General features: G+C 37.8%; 1 protein-coding gene across 1 annotated transcript in view; it reads left to right on the top strand.

Annotated features, from left to right (window-relative positions):
* The window catches only part of RNF115 (ring finger protein 115), a 65,065-nt gene that overhangs the window by 4,931 nt on the left and 44,685 nt on the right, over window positions 1-15,449 (top strand). The window contains 1 exon segment of the mRNA XM_027609446.2: window positions 12,917-12,975. Coding sequence (XP_027465247.1) covers window positions 12,917-12,975 — 59 coding nt within the window.

Raw genomic sequence — 15,449 nt, 5'->3', positions numbered from 1 at the left:
ACGCTTAACCAGCTGAGCCACCCAGGTGCCCCAAATACAGGAAAACTTTCTAACCATCCCATAATAAGAGTAGCTAAAAAGTACATCTCATTTTTTTTAATTAAAAAAAATTTTTTAAGTACATTTCTTAAAGATTTTGTGATTCTTAAAACTCTAAGCTTACTGACCTTGCTTTTTAAGTTGCATGATTCATAGAAAGATGACAGAGCAGTGTCCAAGTAATGTTAGTAGTTTATTGAACTTGGGGAAGGAATTTAGTGTTTTGAGCTGGGTTGGAGAGGTTTTTCTTATTAGATATATTCTCCTATTGGTGACTCAACAGCTAAAAAGTCTGCTTGATCAGCATCTATCTGGTACTGTAGCAGTTGCTTATTAGATACTGCTTGAATGATGTGATGAGTTATATTTAAAAGCAGTGGCGTAAGTGTTGTGAGATCTTTATCAGAATGGTTCCAGTGGTACAAAATATAGGTACTACCGTGTGAAGTTTGAATATATGGTGTCAGTAAATATATTTCATGCCAGGATCTAGGAATAAAAAATACGTCTTATAAGTAGAAGGCTAGTTCTGGCCTTGAAATTCTACTGATAAATAGACATGTATATACTGGGGAAATTTTGGTGATTTTTTTTTTTAATCTTTAAATTTTTATTGTTATGTTAATCACCATACATTACATCATTAGTTTTTGATGTAGTGTTCCATGATTCATTGTTTGGGGATTTTTTTCAGTATGAAGAAGAACAAAAATCTTAAACTCATTGCAGATAAAATCCCTTGTACTTTTTTGGGAAGTACCAACTGAATGCTAACACTTTGTGTTTCTTTATGTTTACTTGGCTTTTTGTGACCTTTACATACATTCAGGGAGGAGATGCTAAGGTCTTTCACCATCTATCTTACTAGAAGAGGAAAGAAGATGTGGATTGCTTCTAATTCTCTATAGTCAGATTAGAAGGGGTCTAAGAATAAGCCTGTGGATGCTTTTTTTTTAATCTCTTCACAGCCTAATAATAAGCAATAAAGGAGATAGTGTAAAACAGTGGTTCTCAGCTGGAAGCAGTGTTCTTCCCCAGGAGAACCTTTGGTAATGTCTGTAGTCATTTTTGGTTGTTCCGATTGCAGGGGGCAGGGGGGGAGAATTGTTCCTGGCATCTTGTGGGCAGAGGCCAGGGATGCTGCTAACATGCTACAATACACAGGATAGTTCCCCACAACAAAGAATTATTGGGCCCAAAATGGTAAGAGAGCTGAGGTTGAAGAACCCTGGTGTAGAAGGATAAAGAGATTGTCCTCTTGTATCCGTGGTGTATAAGATTTTGTTCTGATGTGGCTTTGATTTCTAATTTTGGGATACTGATGAGAATTTTCAGTAAGATAATTGAGACCATATAATTTTAGCCAAAGCCCTGATGGGAGGGATTATTTAGAACAGTACTTAGTGGCTGATATTCCATTATAGCTGTATCTGTTAGGGTCATTTTCTCTCCTTGTGGTTACTGAGACCAGAGGAATTGGATCACTCCTCTCAAGTTACACACTGTAGGGCAACTTCTAAAAGAAAAGTATCCAAATTTTTTGTCATTTGGGAATTAATTGAGGTAGTAACACCACTTGTAACTTAGTAAGACATCTGGAAATTCCAGTTTGAAAACAAGGCAAAAAGCAGACAACAAGCCTAACTTAGTTTCTTTATAGTTCATCTTAGCATTAGTAAGGTTTTACTTTCTCTCTTTCTCTTACAGCTCTCTTAGAAGTGTCATGAACTCAGGAGATTTTGTGTTTAAACTTTCAGTTTCTTTAAACTCTTGGCTGAGAGGGTGAATTGAATTATCAATCCTTGTTCTGATACTTCAGGTGTTTAGAGCTGAGTCACCTGACCCTCTCTGTTTACCTTAGTATATACTACTGTAAAATAATATTGAGGTATACCTCTTGGAAGCCTGAATGAGCATTCAGAGAAATGGAGCTATGTAGTCTTGGATTAAAAGGTAGTGTGGGAACGAGCAAATACTTACTTGGTGGAGAAATAGGACCTTTGCCATAGTAGAAACATTTTAGGTAGTTCTTATAGTTTCATGTGCAGAAGTTTAGGTTAGATTCTGAAATTTTTTTTAATTCTTCTTTTAAGTTCAATTGTTAGCAAGTCAAAATTCCTTTGCGGTGTCGAGGTGCATGTGTATCAAACAGAAGTGAATTGGTTCTCATGATTTTTAGCGAAGCACACTTTTCTTGTATGTTAAATAGATTGTCCAGCCTCTTTTCCCAAATAGGCCACTTAGTTTTGTTTTTATTGAAAATCTGTTAAGGTAGGTAATCTCTCTCCTTGACAATTTCAGCAAGTGTCACAGAGAAGTTCTTATAGACAAGTTATCATATATTTACCTCTTTGTCATTTTCCTTGATATTGTTTAGATTTGAACAGACTTTAAATCTAGAGAACCATCTTCCAGTAAAGGTTTCAGCATGTTTGCTTTTCACCATGCTTAGAATTTATATTGTCAAAATAAGGAGAAAATCCCGTAGTTACATGTCCTTTAATGCCTTTTTCTGGATTAACTGAGACCTCCAGGTATCCTATATTGATGCTGATCTTCTAGCCTCTCAGACCTAATTAGACCCAGTGTCTTCTTTTTATGATAAATATTTTGAAATGTTCCTTTTAATGAAATGAAATTCACATAGCACAACTTTCCTACACATAGTTTTTTTTAAATAAAATAATTCTGTAGGTGTAAGATAAAGAATAAATAAAAAAATAATTCATGACAAAATGATACACATTTCAGTCTGTAAATACTCAGTTGTCCATAACATATTATACTGCATGTATAATGTAGTAGATATTGGCACCAAACATTTATGTAACAGCTACCTGAGTAGACTGTTATAACGGTATTTGCAACTTTAATGCCATGAGAAGCAAACTATCAGAATGGTGAACAATTTTTGGAAAAGGTACAAATAAAGTATAATTTTATTTTTTTTACTCAGTAGTTTTTCTGGACAGTTAGTGTAGATTAAAATTGTGCAGAAAGACTTGGTGTTCATATATAGAATGAAGGTAGGACCTAGGCTTTGATAAAGGTGTTTTTTAATCTACTTAACTATCCATATGACATTTGAGAATAGAAACATTTATTTGTGCTGCAATTTCCTATGTGTTCTGCCTCTTTCCATTAAATATCAGTAGCATTTTTAAATTGCTGTGATAGCCAAAACAGTTCAACAGATATCCAAAATGTCCCAGTGGATATCCAGAATGTCCCCTAGATGATTGTATTTTCTTCATTAAGAATGCCTTCTAGTTATACAGGAAAACATTTTCCCATTTTATCATTTACTCTTCTTTTCTCTTATTATTTCCTACGTTAGTGCAATACTTTCCACATGTTGAAAGATTCGGAGTTTGTCCTTTAGATTTGTTTTATTTTTCTTTTAGACAATTCCTCCTGTATACCTTTAAATTTATTTCCTCACCACTCTTATTATTGTTACTTCTTCATCAGTGGTTAGAATGGTGCCTGGTGCATAGTATTCATTCATTCATTATTTGTTGAGTGAAGGAATTTAACTGTAGGCCTTTTCTTCTTACCACTTTCTGCTTTTATACATGTTGAAAATCATGGGGGTACTAGTGTTCATAAAACACCCTAAAACAGAGCACAAACCTGTAGATTACTGAATAAAAGTTTGGCTCAAAGCAGGGGTCTGATGGACCACTTATCATTAGTTAGGGGCCAGAGTTGAGCCTCTTGTTTTTTTGAATGTAGCTTTGTTTGTATATCTGACAGCTTATAAGTAGAAGAGCTTTTCATAGTTACCTGCTCTCCATCTGAACAGCTGATTGGCTTTTAAAATTTATTATTTAATGAGAGAGAGAGAGAGAGCGCACACACACGCACGCACGCACGCACGCACGAGCCGACTCCCTGCTGAGCGGGGAGGACCCTGAGATCAGGACCTGAGACAAGTCAGATGCTTAACTGACTGAGCCACCCAGGCGCCCCACACCTCATTGGCTTTTTAAGCAAAGTAATCATTTGTAACTGAATTTCTTGAATGGAACTTAGCTGCTTCTGGTGAATCTTCTGTAATTTAAGTGGTGGTATGAGGTACTTTATTCTCACACTTAATTGTTGGTTCTTTGATTGTAATCTCCAGTGCCAGCTGTTAGGTTTGATCTTGTAATATGGTCACTATTGAATCTTCAGAGGCATTAGTGTTCCCAGTTAAGTTAGGTTGAGGAATGGAAATTTTGTATGTTAAGCCTGTTGGTTTGAAAAAATTGCTGTTAATTTCAATTGCTGATGTAGTGTGAAAAGTTATTTATAATGGTACAGTTACTTTTGTTCAATAACATAAAAAAATCCAGCAAATTAATTTTCACTGCTAGTCTTAATTTGCATATTTTAGATTAAAAAGTGGTTGAAAGTAATGTTAATAAGTGAGAATCATAAAAGTGTTGAATTCCCTAAATTTTTCAGTCTTATCATTCACTAAAATTACTGGTGTATTTATTCTGTGCCAAATGTAGGTGCTGATTCAATGAGGGAGACTTGTTTTAATATTATGCTGGCATTCTTTTTAACATACAGTCAGTATTAGATGAACAGATTGAGAGTTCCCAAGGTTTTTTTTTTTTTTTTAAGATTTTATTTATGCATTTGACAGAGACACAGTGAGAGAGGGAACACAAGCAGGGAGAGTGGGAGAGGGAGAAGCAGGCTTCCCGCTGAGCAGGGAGTCCGATGTAGGGCTCGATCCCAGGACCCTGGGATCATGACCTGAGCCGAAGGCAGACGCTTAATGACTGAGCCACCCAGGCGCCCGAGTTCCCAAGGTTTTTAATAAGTTCAGTGGATAGGTCTGTCTCAGCCTGTAACATTATTGCTATAAAATAAAAGGGTCCAGAAGTATGTCTGTTTCTCTTCTGAGTATAATTGAGTCTGGATATTTTCTTCTTCTTCTTCTTTTTTAAAAAGATTTTATTTATTTATTTGACAGAGAGACACAGCAAGAGAGGGAACACAAGCAGGGGGAGTGGGAGAGGGAGAAGCAGGCTTCCCGTTGAGCAGGGAGCCGGATGCGGGGCTTCCTTGGGGATCAAGACCTGAGAGCCAAACGCAGACACTTAACGACTGAGCCAGCCAGGTGCCCTAAGTCTGGATATTTTCTTTGAGGTTACACTTATACACTGTGAAGTATAGTGCTTAGAAATTGGTTTGTGTTTGATGATATCAAAATATATAGGCATTAGATCATTTAGTAATAACAGTGCTCTATTTGCATTCATTCAAGAACTATTGGTGCCTACTGTATTTTAGGAGCTGTACTAGGAAGACTATGTCAAGAAGTAAGGAGATCATAAAAGGTTGGGATAAATGAGTAGTGGAATTAGGATTTAAATATTTCCCCCTCCTTTGGACTTTCTGTTTGAAGAGTAAAATAATGATTATCTTAGTATTAGAGCAAATGTATTTTTGCCCATTGTAGGTCTAAGAGCTGTTTAAAAGGATAGGGCTTTCAGAATAAACAAACAGGCTGTAAGCTGTAGAACTAACTATTAGCCCTCCTTTTGCAACTGTTATCAGACCTTTCTACATGTGTTTTTATTTATTATATGTAAATAGTACTATAGCACTGTGGGGGAAAAAGTCTCATTTAAATCTTTAAACAAATTACTGAATCTTTTTTTTAAGCAATTTTTTTCTTTCTTTTTTTTAAGATTTTATTTGTTTATTTGACAGAGAGAGAGAGAGAGTGCACAAGCAGGAGGAGCTGCAGAGGGAGAGGGAGTGGGAGAAGCAGGGCTGGTTCCCAGGACCCTGGGATCAAGACCTGAGCGGAAGGCAGACGCTTAACCAATTGAGCCACCCAGGTGCCCCATTACTGAATCTTTCAAGGGCCTTAGTTTTCCTCCTCTGTAAAATGAGGCAGTTGTGTTTATTCCTGTTGGTTTATGATTTTGAGCTTTTGGATATTTTTGGATTTTGTATGAAGGAATTTTGTTCTGTAGTTTTCCCACATAGATCATGTCATACCCACTGAACCCCCCCCCCCGAATCTTACTGGGATATAGATTTTACTTCTGAAATGAATCTCCTTTATAAGTTACAAAGTATATTATCTTGTTTTATGATAATGAACAATCTTGAAAATATTAAGATTGAGGACATTATAATATAAAGCAATGCTGAGATTTTCTTTTGTTAAATGAAACAAAACAGTACACTCTTAATGCTGGTAATGTTGATTGAATAAAGTAAAACCTCATTTTTTGAAGACTTGGGATTCTGTGACAGGTAAATTTGGCCTGGGATAATTTGATTTTCAGGGCTATTCTTTTTTTTTTTTAAGATTTTATTATTTATTTGACAGAGAGAGACACAGCGAGAGAGGGAACACAAGCAGGGGGAGTGGGAGAGGGAGAAGCAGGCTTCCCGCCAAGCAGGGACCCTGATGCGGTCCTTAATCCCAGGACCCTGGGGTCATGACCTGAGCTAAAGAAGGCCGCTTAACGACTGAGCCACCCAGGCACCCCCAGGGCTATTCTTATAAAGTCTTTGTTTCTTTTAATTTTTAAAGTTCTTCACTTAACTCATTATTTTCTTACTTTGTAAAGCTCAATGACTACTCTGATCAGTCAGTTTGTATGTGATCTTTACTGACCTGAGAGAGTCCCTGAAGTGAATTAGATTGTATTTGTAAAGTTCTCTTATCTCATTGATGGAATGTCTGTACCATTGTATTTAGATGAAGAGGTATACATCAGAGGTTCAGGGATTGCTCTCGTGGGCACATGATAGAAAGGAGAATGGTGATAAATTATTTTATTTAAAAGACTGTTACTTAATGTAATCTAAAGGTCTTCTTTATTCCTACCTTTTTGGTTTTAAACTGATATATATTTTTTTTGTTTTATTTATTTGTGAGAGAGAGAGAGCGAGAGAGAGCCCACAAGCAGGGGGAGTGGCTGGCAGAGGGAGAAGCAGGCTGCTGATGGATGACTCCATCCCAGGGCCCTGGGATCATGACCTGAGCCAAGGCGGATGCTTACCTGACTGAGCCACCCAGGCATCCCTAAACTGATACTTTTAAAATGAAATGACGGTGATAGTGTTGATGCTTTAAAAAAAAAAAAAAAAGTTTTTACTTGGCAGAATAGAAAAGTTGACAATCTTGTGTGGGTTCTTAATTTTTAAATTTTAAAATTGAACTGCTTTGGGGTGCCTGGCTGGCTCAGTCGGAAGAGCATGTGGCTCTTGACCTTGGGGTCATGAATTTGAGCCCCATGTTGGATGTAGAGATTACTTAAATAAAAGCTTTAAAATTGAACTGCTTTATGGAATCTAAAAATCAGGAGATCAGTCTAAATCGGTGTTTCTCAAAACTGTGTGCCAGGAGACTTAACTATGAATTCAGAATCATGGTAGAATGCTACATACTAAATCTTCTTGTCTCCATTCCTCCATTTCCCCTTTTACCACACAGAATGGCATATTAATGGTTCTGAAAAATCATTCAGTAAAGCAACATACTTAATAATATTGTTTAATCCAACCTTTTCCAGATTTTTCTTTTTAACAGACCACTGATTTAATATCTTGTGGAACATGGTTTAAGAAATGCTCCACATTAAAATTGCTCAGAGGAGTTTATTAGAATCTACAATTTGTTGAAAACTTTATGTTCCAGGCCCTATTTCATTGATGAAGTGTGACTTCCCAGTTGGTTTGTTTCTCTGTGCTTCCAGTCCAGTTTTGTTTATAGATTCACTACTTTTAACCACTTAGGCTCTTCTGAAACATTGTTCAGTTCTTATTTCGAGGCTAAGTACCTAAGATTAGGATATTCAGAGAAGTTTGTTTTATGAGCCTTTACTTCCGTAAGTGATTTCATTAAAACATATACTTTGTACATGATTTCAGTGACTTTTAATCCCAAGTTATTTTTTTTTCCCTACCAAGCATGCTTTTTTTGGAATGGAGAGCTTCAGATATGTTTTCTGGGAGAATGAATGTTGTCAGTTTATGTAAGAAGATTCTGTCAGCCTCAGCTGAATGCAAGAAGATAAAAGTTTTCTTCCAAACCGGTGGAACACATCAGAGCTAAAGGCAAACTTTTTGTATCATTTACCATTTTATATCTGTGCCACTGGGTTGTTGTCCTTCTTGCTGCCTTTAGTGGGAGCAAGCACAGAACATGGTAACTAAATCAGTTCTGGCTATATTGTGTTACATGAAGTTAACTTATTCTCTGATAATTTTTGTAGTTTAGCCTTTTTTTTTTTCCTTAGAAAATTTGGCTGCTTATTCATCTGATCAAGCTTGTATCAAGTAATGTTTGGTCCCATGTGACCTAACTTTCTGCCTTGTTTCACAATGTGCTGAAGAAGGTTGGTTGATTATACTCTTCTGTTTGGAGTCCCTGATACTGTCAATGTTCAGTCATGACCTGGAATGAAGGAACAAAATGATGAAGGTTGTATGTTACTATTCTTAGGGAGTGAGACCATAAAAGCAGTTCTTTTGGCCTGGAACTGAATCACAGCTCTTCAAACAGTATTTAAATTGTATAGGTATCTTTGTATAACACTTAAACTGTATGTAGCTGGATGTTCTTTCTTTCTTTCTTTTTTCCTTTTTTTTTTTTTTTTTTTTGTAAACTGGTTTTCTTTCTGATTAATAGCCAAGGGAACAATCACTTAAGATTTTTGGAGTTCAAAATGCTTAAATTGGAAACTTTCATCTTCCTTTTAAATGAGTTGTTGGCCACATGAATGAGTGCGACTTTCTTGTTTTCCTGAAGTAGAGTTGGGGAGACAAGTAAAAGGACAGCATTTGTGCTCTAGTTTTACAGATGGAGAAATAGGTCTTCACAAAGGCCATGAAGGTAATGCTGGAACTGGAAACAGAAATCTAGAGTTCTTTTGTCTTTGTTTTGGGGTACACTTGATGCTTTTGAAAAGGGATGAAGTATACCTTGGTTTGAAAAGAAATGATCATAGGGGATTTATGGAAAAGGTCTCTAGAAAAAAGCAGTGTCTTTGACCTACAGATGTGAGCTGGCATGAAATTCAGGGTGTGGTGGGTTCTGGTCTAGGAGCTATGATGTGTTTCAAACTGTGTGTTCCTAATTCTTCCAATTAGGAATTTCTGAACGGTTTTGCGAGGTGATACTCAGAGAATATGAACAAGAGAATAGGACTAAGTATTGTGATCTTAGTTTTTGACTGTCAGACAAGACAGAAAATAGGCTTCTGTTTTTTTTTAATTTAAATTCAGTTAATTAACATACAGTGTATTATTAGTTTCAGAGGTAGAGTTCAGCGATTCATCAGTCTTACATAATACCCAGTGCTCATTACATCACGTGCCCTCCTTAATATCCATCACCCAGTTACCTTACCCCCTCCCCACTCTCCTCCCCTCCAGCAACCCTCAGTTTGTTTCCTGTGATTAAGAGTCTGTTACAGTTTGTCTCCTCTGATTTTGTCTTTTATTTTTCCTTCCCTTCTCCTATGATCCTCTGTTTTGTTTCTTAAATTCCGCATATGAGTGAGATCATATGATAATTGTCTTGATTTGACTTATTTCGCTTAGCATAATACCCTCTAGTTCCATCCACATCATTGCAAATGGCAAGATTTCAATTTTTTTGTTGGCTGAGTAGCATGCCATTGTGTATATATATACGCCACATCTTTATCCATTCATCTGTCGATGGACATCTGGGCTCTTTCTATAGTTTGGCTGTTGTGGACATTGCTGCTATAAACATTGGGGATCACTTTTGGATTTCTACATTTGTATCTTTGGGGTAAATAGGCTTCTGTTTTAGGTAAAATAAAAAAACTGCTTAGATGCTGATAGTGAACATGTAGAAAAGCAAAGCTGTGGGAATTAGGAAATAAGTAGAAAGTCTAGTTCATGTTCTTGAATAAATATTGGCTACAAATTTGCATAAAGTTCAAGAGTATGCACATTTCAGTGTGGGACTTAATATAAATAAGTCTTGGCTTGTTGTAGCTCATTGTCCTGCTAAAACCTCACATATTTTGATAATTGATCCCTTGAATTTTAAGAAGGAAAAGAAAATAATGCATTAAAACCTCCCTTTGTCTTCAATATTACAAGTGCACTCTTGTGCTATTCTTCTAAGTGGGTAAGCATCAGGCCTAGGCTATACTTAGGGAGTTATTCCTGATTCAGACGATTAACGGTGAAAAATATTTCTGTTTATGGGTATTTTTAGATGGAACAGGCAGTGGAACATCTGAAGCAGTTCGTTCAAGTGTACCTGCTACTGAGTATCTTCACTAGAGTTATATACAATAAACTTTTAGGCCCTCGGGGGGAAAGCAGCTTAGTTTGGTGCAAACAAGTTTCCAATTTCCAATGATTCTGGGTAATTAACCTAGGTTTGTTATACTTCTCTTTTACAGATGAAATGATAGAAATGACCTAATGAATTTTTTTGATAAGACTTTGTGACAGTGGGGACTATATATGTTGGCAGTATTTTGGTGGGGGGTGGTTAGTGTGATGATTTGATGTGTTAATGTTGAAGAAGAGGAGAGATTTCCATAGTGCCAGACATATATGGGTCATTATCCTTGGTTTGCCCCTCCTCCTTTCTTTCTTTCTTTTTTTTTTTTTAATTTTATTTATTTATGTGACAGAGAGAGACACAGCAAGAGAGGGAACACAAGCAGGGGGAGTGGGAGAGGAAGAAGCAGGCTTCCCGCTGAGCAGGGAGCTGGATGCGGGGCTCCATCCCAGGACCCTGGGACCATGACCTGAGCCGAAGGCAAGATGCTTAATGACTGAGCCACCCAGGCGCCCCTGGTTTTCTTTTTTTAAAGATTTATTTATTTCCTTTTTTAGAGAGAGAGCAAGGGGGAGGGGCAGAGGGAGAGAGAATCTTTTTTTTTTTAAGAACCTTTATTTTTTAAAGATTTTATTTGAGATACAGCAAGAGCGAGTGAGACAGCGCGCGCCAGAGAGCACGAGCGGGGGGGGGGGGGGGGGGGGGGGGGGGGGGGGGGGGGGGGGGGGGGGGGGGGGGGGGGGGGCGGTGCGCGGTAGGGCAGAAGGAGAGGTCAGAAGCAGACTTTCCACTGAGCAGGAGCTCGACTCGGGCTCAATCCCAGGACTGTGGATCATGACCTGAGCCAAAGGCAGATGCCCAACCAACTGAGCCACCCAGGTGCCCCTGGTAGAGAGAATCTAAGCAGGCTCCCGGCTGAGCTCGGACCCTGACCCTGGGGCTTGATCCCAAGATCCTGAGATCACGACCTGAGCTGAGACCAAGAGTCAGACACTTAACTGACTGCGCCACCCAGCACCCCTCTTTAGATCTCTTTTAAGAAAGCATTTGAATATTTAAGTTACCATTCTGACTGTCTTTGACTAGCCAAATACGGCTTATGTCACTTTCTGATAAGACAAAGTTTTTTAGGATTTAGAGAATACAGGGAGCAAGAAGATAGTTGAAAATGTCTATTTTAATAGGTAGTTAAAATATATTTTTAAGAAGTATGATAAGTGATGATTAATAAAATAAATACTTTAGGATGGTAAAAAAAACTATGATAAGGTAGTCTTTAAAGTGTATTATTATTAATTTCTTTAAGATTTACTTATTTGAGAGAGAGCACAGGAGCGAGTGCATGAGCTGGGGGAAGGGCAGAGGGAGAGAAACTCAGCGACTCCATGCAGAGTGTGGAGCCTGGCTGGGGCTTGATCTCACCACCCTGGGATCGTGACTTGAGCTGAAATCAAGAGTCAGAGCTTAACTGACTGAGCCACCTAGTCGCCTTTAAAGTGTATTCTTTCTTTTTCTTTTTTAATATATATATATATTTTAAAGATTTTATTTATTTATTTGACAGAGAGAGAGATCGCGAGAGCAGGAGCACGAGCAGGGGGAGTGGGAGAGGGAGAAGCAGGCTTCCCGCTGAGCAGGGAGCCCGATGCGGGGCTTGATCCCAGGACCCTGGGACCATGACCTGAGCCGAAGGCAGACGCTTAAACGACTGAGCCACCCAGGCACCCCTTTAATATTTTATTTATTTATTTGATAAGAGTGATAGAGAAAGAGAGAGCATGAGTGGGGGGAGGGCAGAGGGAGAAACAGACTCCCCGCTGAGCTGAGCGGCGGGGGGGGGGGGGGGAGCCCGACTTCTAACCCAGGACCCTGGGACCATGACCAAGCCTATGGCCAGACACTTAACCGACTGAGCCACCCAAGCGCCTCTAAGTACATTCTTTCTTATCAGTGCCAATGCTTGATACTTATTTAAAAGAAAGATTCGTGGTACTGAAGGAAACAGAAGCTGATTTAAATGGAATTGTTCCAGTTATTTGAATTAATATTTCTGTTAAATGCCTGAGAATATTAACTTTTATTTATAACCATTGTAGTCAAAAAATAGATTAGAGATACTGTAAAAACTTCATTGTAAATTCCTAGTCTACCAATTGATTTATACTGTGATTCAGTTTGTGTCTTCTACATGTATATAGTAAAAAAAATAACAGTTTTTGTTGTACCCATCAATTTTATAATTTTATACTGTTCTGATAACTAGTGGAGATTTTTCATTAGATTTGAAGAGAAAATTAGATCATGAATTATTCCAGTTTTTAAAAAAATCAACCCAAATTAAAAAACAAAAATCTGACATTCTTCCTCTCAGTGGGGGATCTCCAGGGGGGAACTTCTTAGAAGCCATTCTGCGAACTTCTTAGGAAATTCTTTATTTGCCAGAGGTAATAAAAAAAACTATCCTTGGAATCAGCAAGTACATGTACATTTCTTCACATCAGCTTTTTACTGCGTATTACTCTGAAACTGTATGCTTAGCTTTCTAATGAAAGACTTTTATTTATTTCTTCCTTTCTTTTACAGGAGTATATTTGTCCCAGATGTGAATCAGGCTTTATTGAAGAAGTGACAGATGATTCCAGGTATTGTACAAGGCGTGAATAAATCAGGCATTCTGTTACCAAATTATTTTCTATCAGCATCAACTGAATGAATAGAAAGAAATTTGTCTTAAAACTTATGCTCTCTGCATAAGAGGGAGAGAGGGAAGAAGAGGGAAGGGTAATAAAAATGGGAAAATTTGGGATGTGATCTGATAGTGGGTGTGATGAGATCCACTGCTTCTGATTGTGTGTGGCATTCCTTTGAAACCTCTATATCCATATCTGAGTAAATCTGGTAAATTTTCATTTATTTTGAGTCTTTGGTGTCCTTTTAGATTATTGGGTGGTTTTTAGTGACCACTCTGTTGCCTAAAGGTAAATCGCTGTTACACCTCTTTGGTTGGCTCGGGAGCGACTTCCGACAAAGATACTATCTAATAAGGTAAACAGGCTGGTCTAGCCAGGGAAACTGAGTTATTTATTACTCTGCTTTGAGGAAGCCTTAGGATCCTTATGCTTACTAAAATTATTGCAGTCAGACTTAATGCCATCTTATTGCTGTAATATTAATTGGGTTCATAATGCTTGAAATTGGCTCTCATTGGTCTTTTCTTTTTTTTTAAAGATTTTATTTATTTATTTGAGAGAGAGAGAATGAGAGATAGAGAGCACGAGAGGGAAGAGGGTCAGAGGGAGAAGCAGACTCCCCGAGCAGGGAGCCCGATGTGGGACTCGATTCAGGGACTCCAGGATCATGACCTGAGCCAAAGGCAGTCGCTCAACCAACTGAGCCACCCAGGCGCCCGGCTCGCTATTGGTCTTATTAAAGATATAAAACCCATAAAAGGGGGAACTATTTCTGAAGGTGACAGTATTTTATAATACTTCTTGGTTAATATGAATAAAACTATAAAAACTTAATAAAAAGTAGAATAGCATTGGTAGGATGGCCTTTTTTGGCACATTTGTTCTTTTGTGGCTTTGTGATTAGATAATTTGGTCGAACAATTGAAGAAATCTGACTGGATTAAAAGAACCTGTAATCTGAAGCTTCTTTTAATCTTGGAGTGACTTTGGAGATTTTAATGGCCGTAAATAATTCCTTTACTGTTGCTGTTGGCAGACTCTAAAGTTGAAGGTCCCTTCCACAACCAGGAAAAACTACACATTTTACAGTATGTACTATTAGTTTAACTTTATTAATGAGTGGTAATTATATATATATAAATGAACTGGAGCTTCTGGGGGATATGGCATGGGATCAAGTTTGGTACACTTACATGGTGATCTAATAATCTTGGTTTTAAATAACAATACCAGCCCTAAACCTGTAAGATTAACATGACAATGAAATGAGCAATTTTTTGTGAATAGCATGCTAACTTGGGGCAGCTTTTTATGTGTGCTGTTATAATGGCATCAAATACTTATTGCAAACCCTTGTGCTCTGCATGTGTTAAAGAGCATATTGGTTGTTGGGAGGCAGTTAATGGACTTTTTTTTTTTCCCTAAGTTTTTGGAGTAGTAATCCTGGTTTCTTTAGCCCTGTGTACAAAATATGGTTATAAATGCAGATAGTGATTACCTGCCAGATGAAGCTTTTTTTAGAAAGGAACTATGAATTTTATGGATCCTGCTTTCACTTGATTTAATTCTTTTATTTGTGCCTTTGTAGGCCAAAGATTGACCTGTACAGGTGCTATTAGTAGCAAATGCTCAAATGTACAGATTTTATGTCTTTTGAAAGATCGATGTTTTAAATGGTTGAAGAAATCTTTTTCTTAGAATCAGTATCTTAGAGGTAGCATGGTATTCACTTTCTATTAAGTTCATAAACATTTGCTGATTTTTGAATACTTAGCAATTACAATGGTAAGTAGTGGATGGTAGAAATTACTGATAGGTCCTTACATATAAATATTGGATAATGGGCTCCATATGCTACTAGACATTGATCAGAAGGGCATCTTGAAAATTTTCTTAAGCTTTGTAACATCTCTCGGAACAGTGTGGTTGTTTTTATTATCCCTCCTCTATGATTAGCCCTGTCACTTTTTTTTAAAGATTTTATTTATTTATTTGACAGAGAGAGACACAGCGAGAGAGGGAACACAAGCAGGGGGAGCGGGAGAGGGAGAAGCAGGCTTCCCACAGAACAGGGAGCCCGATGAGGGGCTCGATCCCAGGACCTTGGGATCATGACCTGAGCGGAAGGCAGACGCTTAACGACTGAGCCACCCAGGCGCCCCAGCCCTGTCACTCTTAAAATATGGAGGAATTTGAAGGAAAGGGAATGCTGAGGAAGTTTCAGGGGGAGCAGAACTATAAAAGATAGAGTTGATAGCTTTAATAACCAAGGATATTTGAATCCCTGAAACAACGTAGTGAAGGCAGGAAGGAGCCTGGGAAGCCTGTCTAGGCTTAAGCAATAAAATGGGTACACAGTGGTAGTTGAATTATTTACTTATTTAGCGTAAGTACACCAGTACATCTGGGCTTGTTCTACATTTGAA

This window comes from Zalophus californianus, chromosome 4 (genome assembly GCF_009762305.2).
Source record: "Zalophus californianus isolate mZalCal1 chromosome 4, mZalCal1.pri.v2, whole genome shotgun sequence".
Taxonomy (NCBI): Eukaryota; Metazoa; Chordata; class Mammalia; order Carnivora; family Otariidae; genus Zalophus; species Zalophus californianus.
This window is presented reverse-complemented; position numbering and strand designations above follow the sequence as displayed.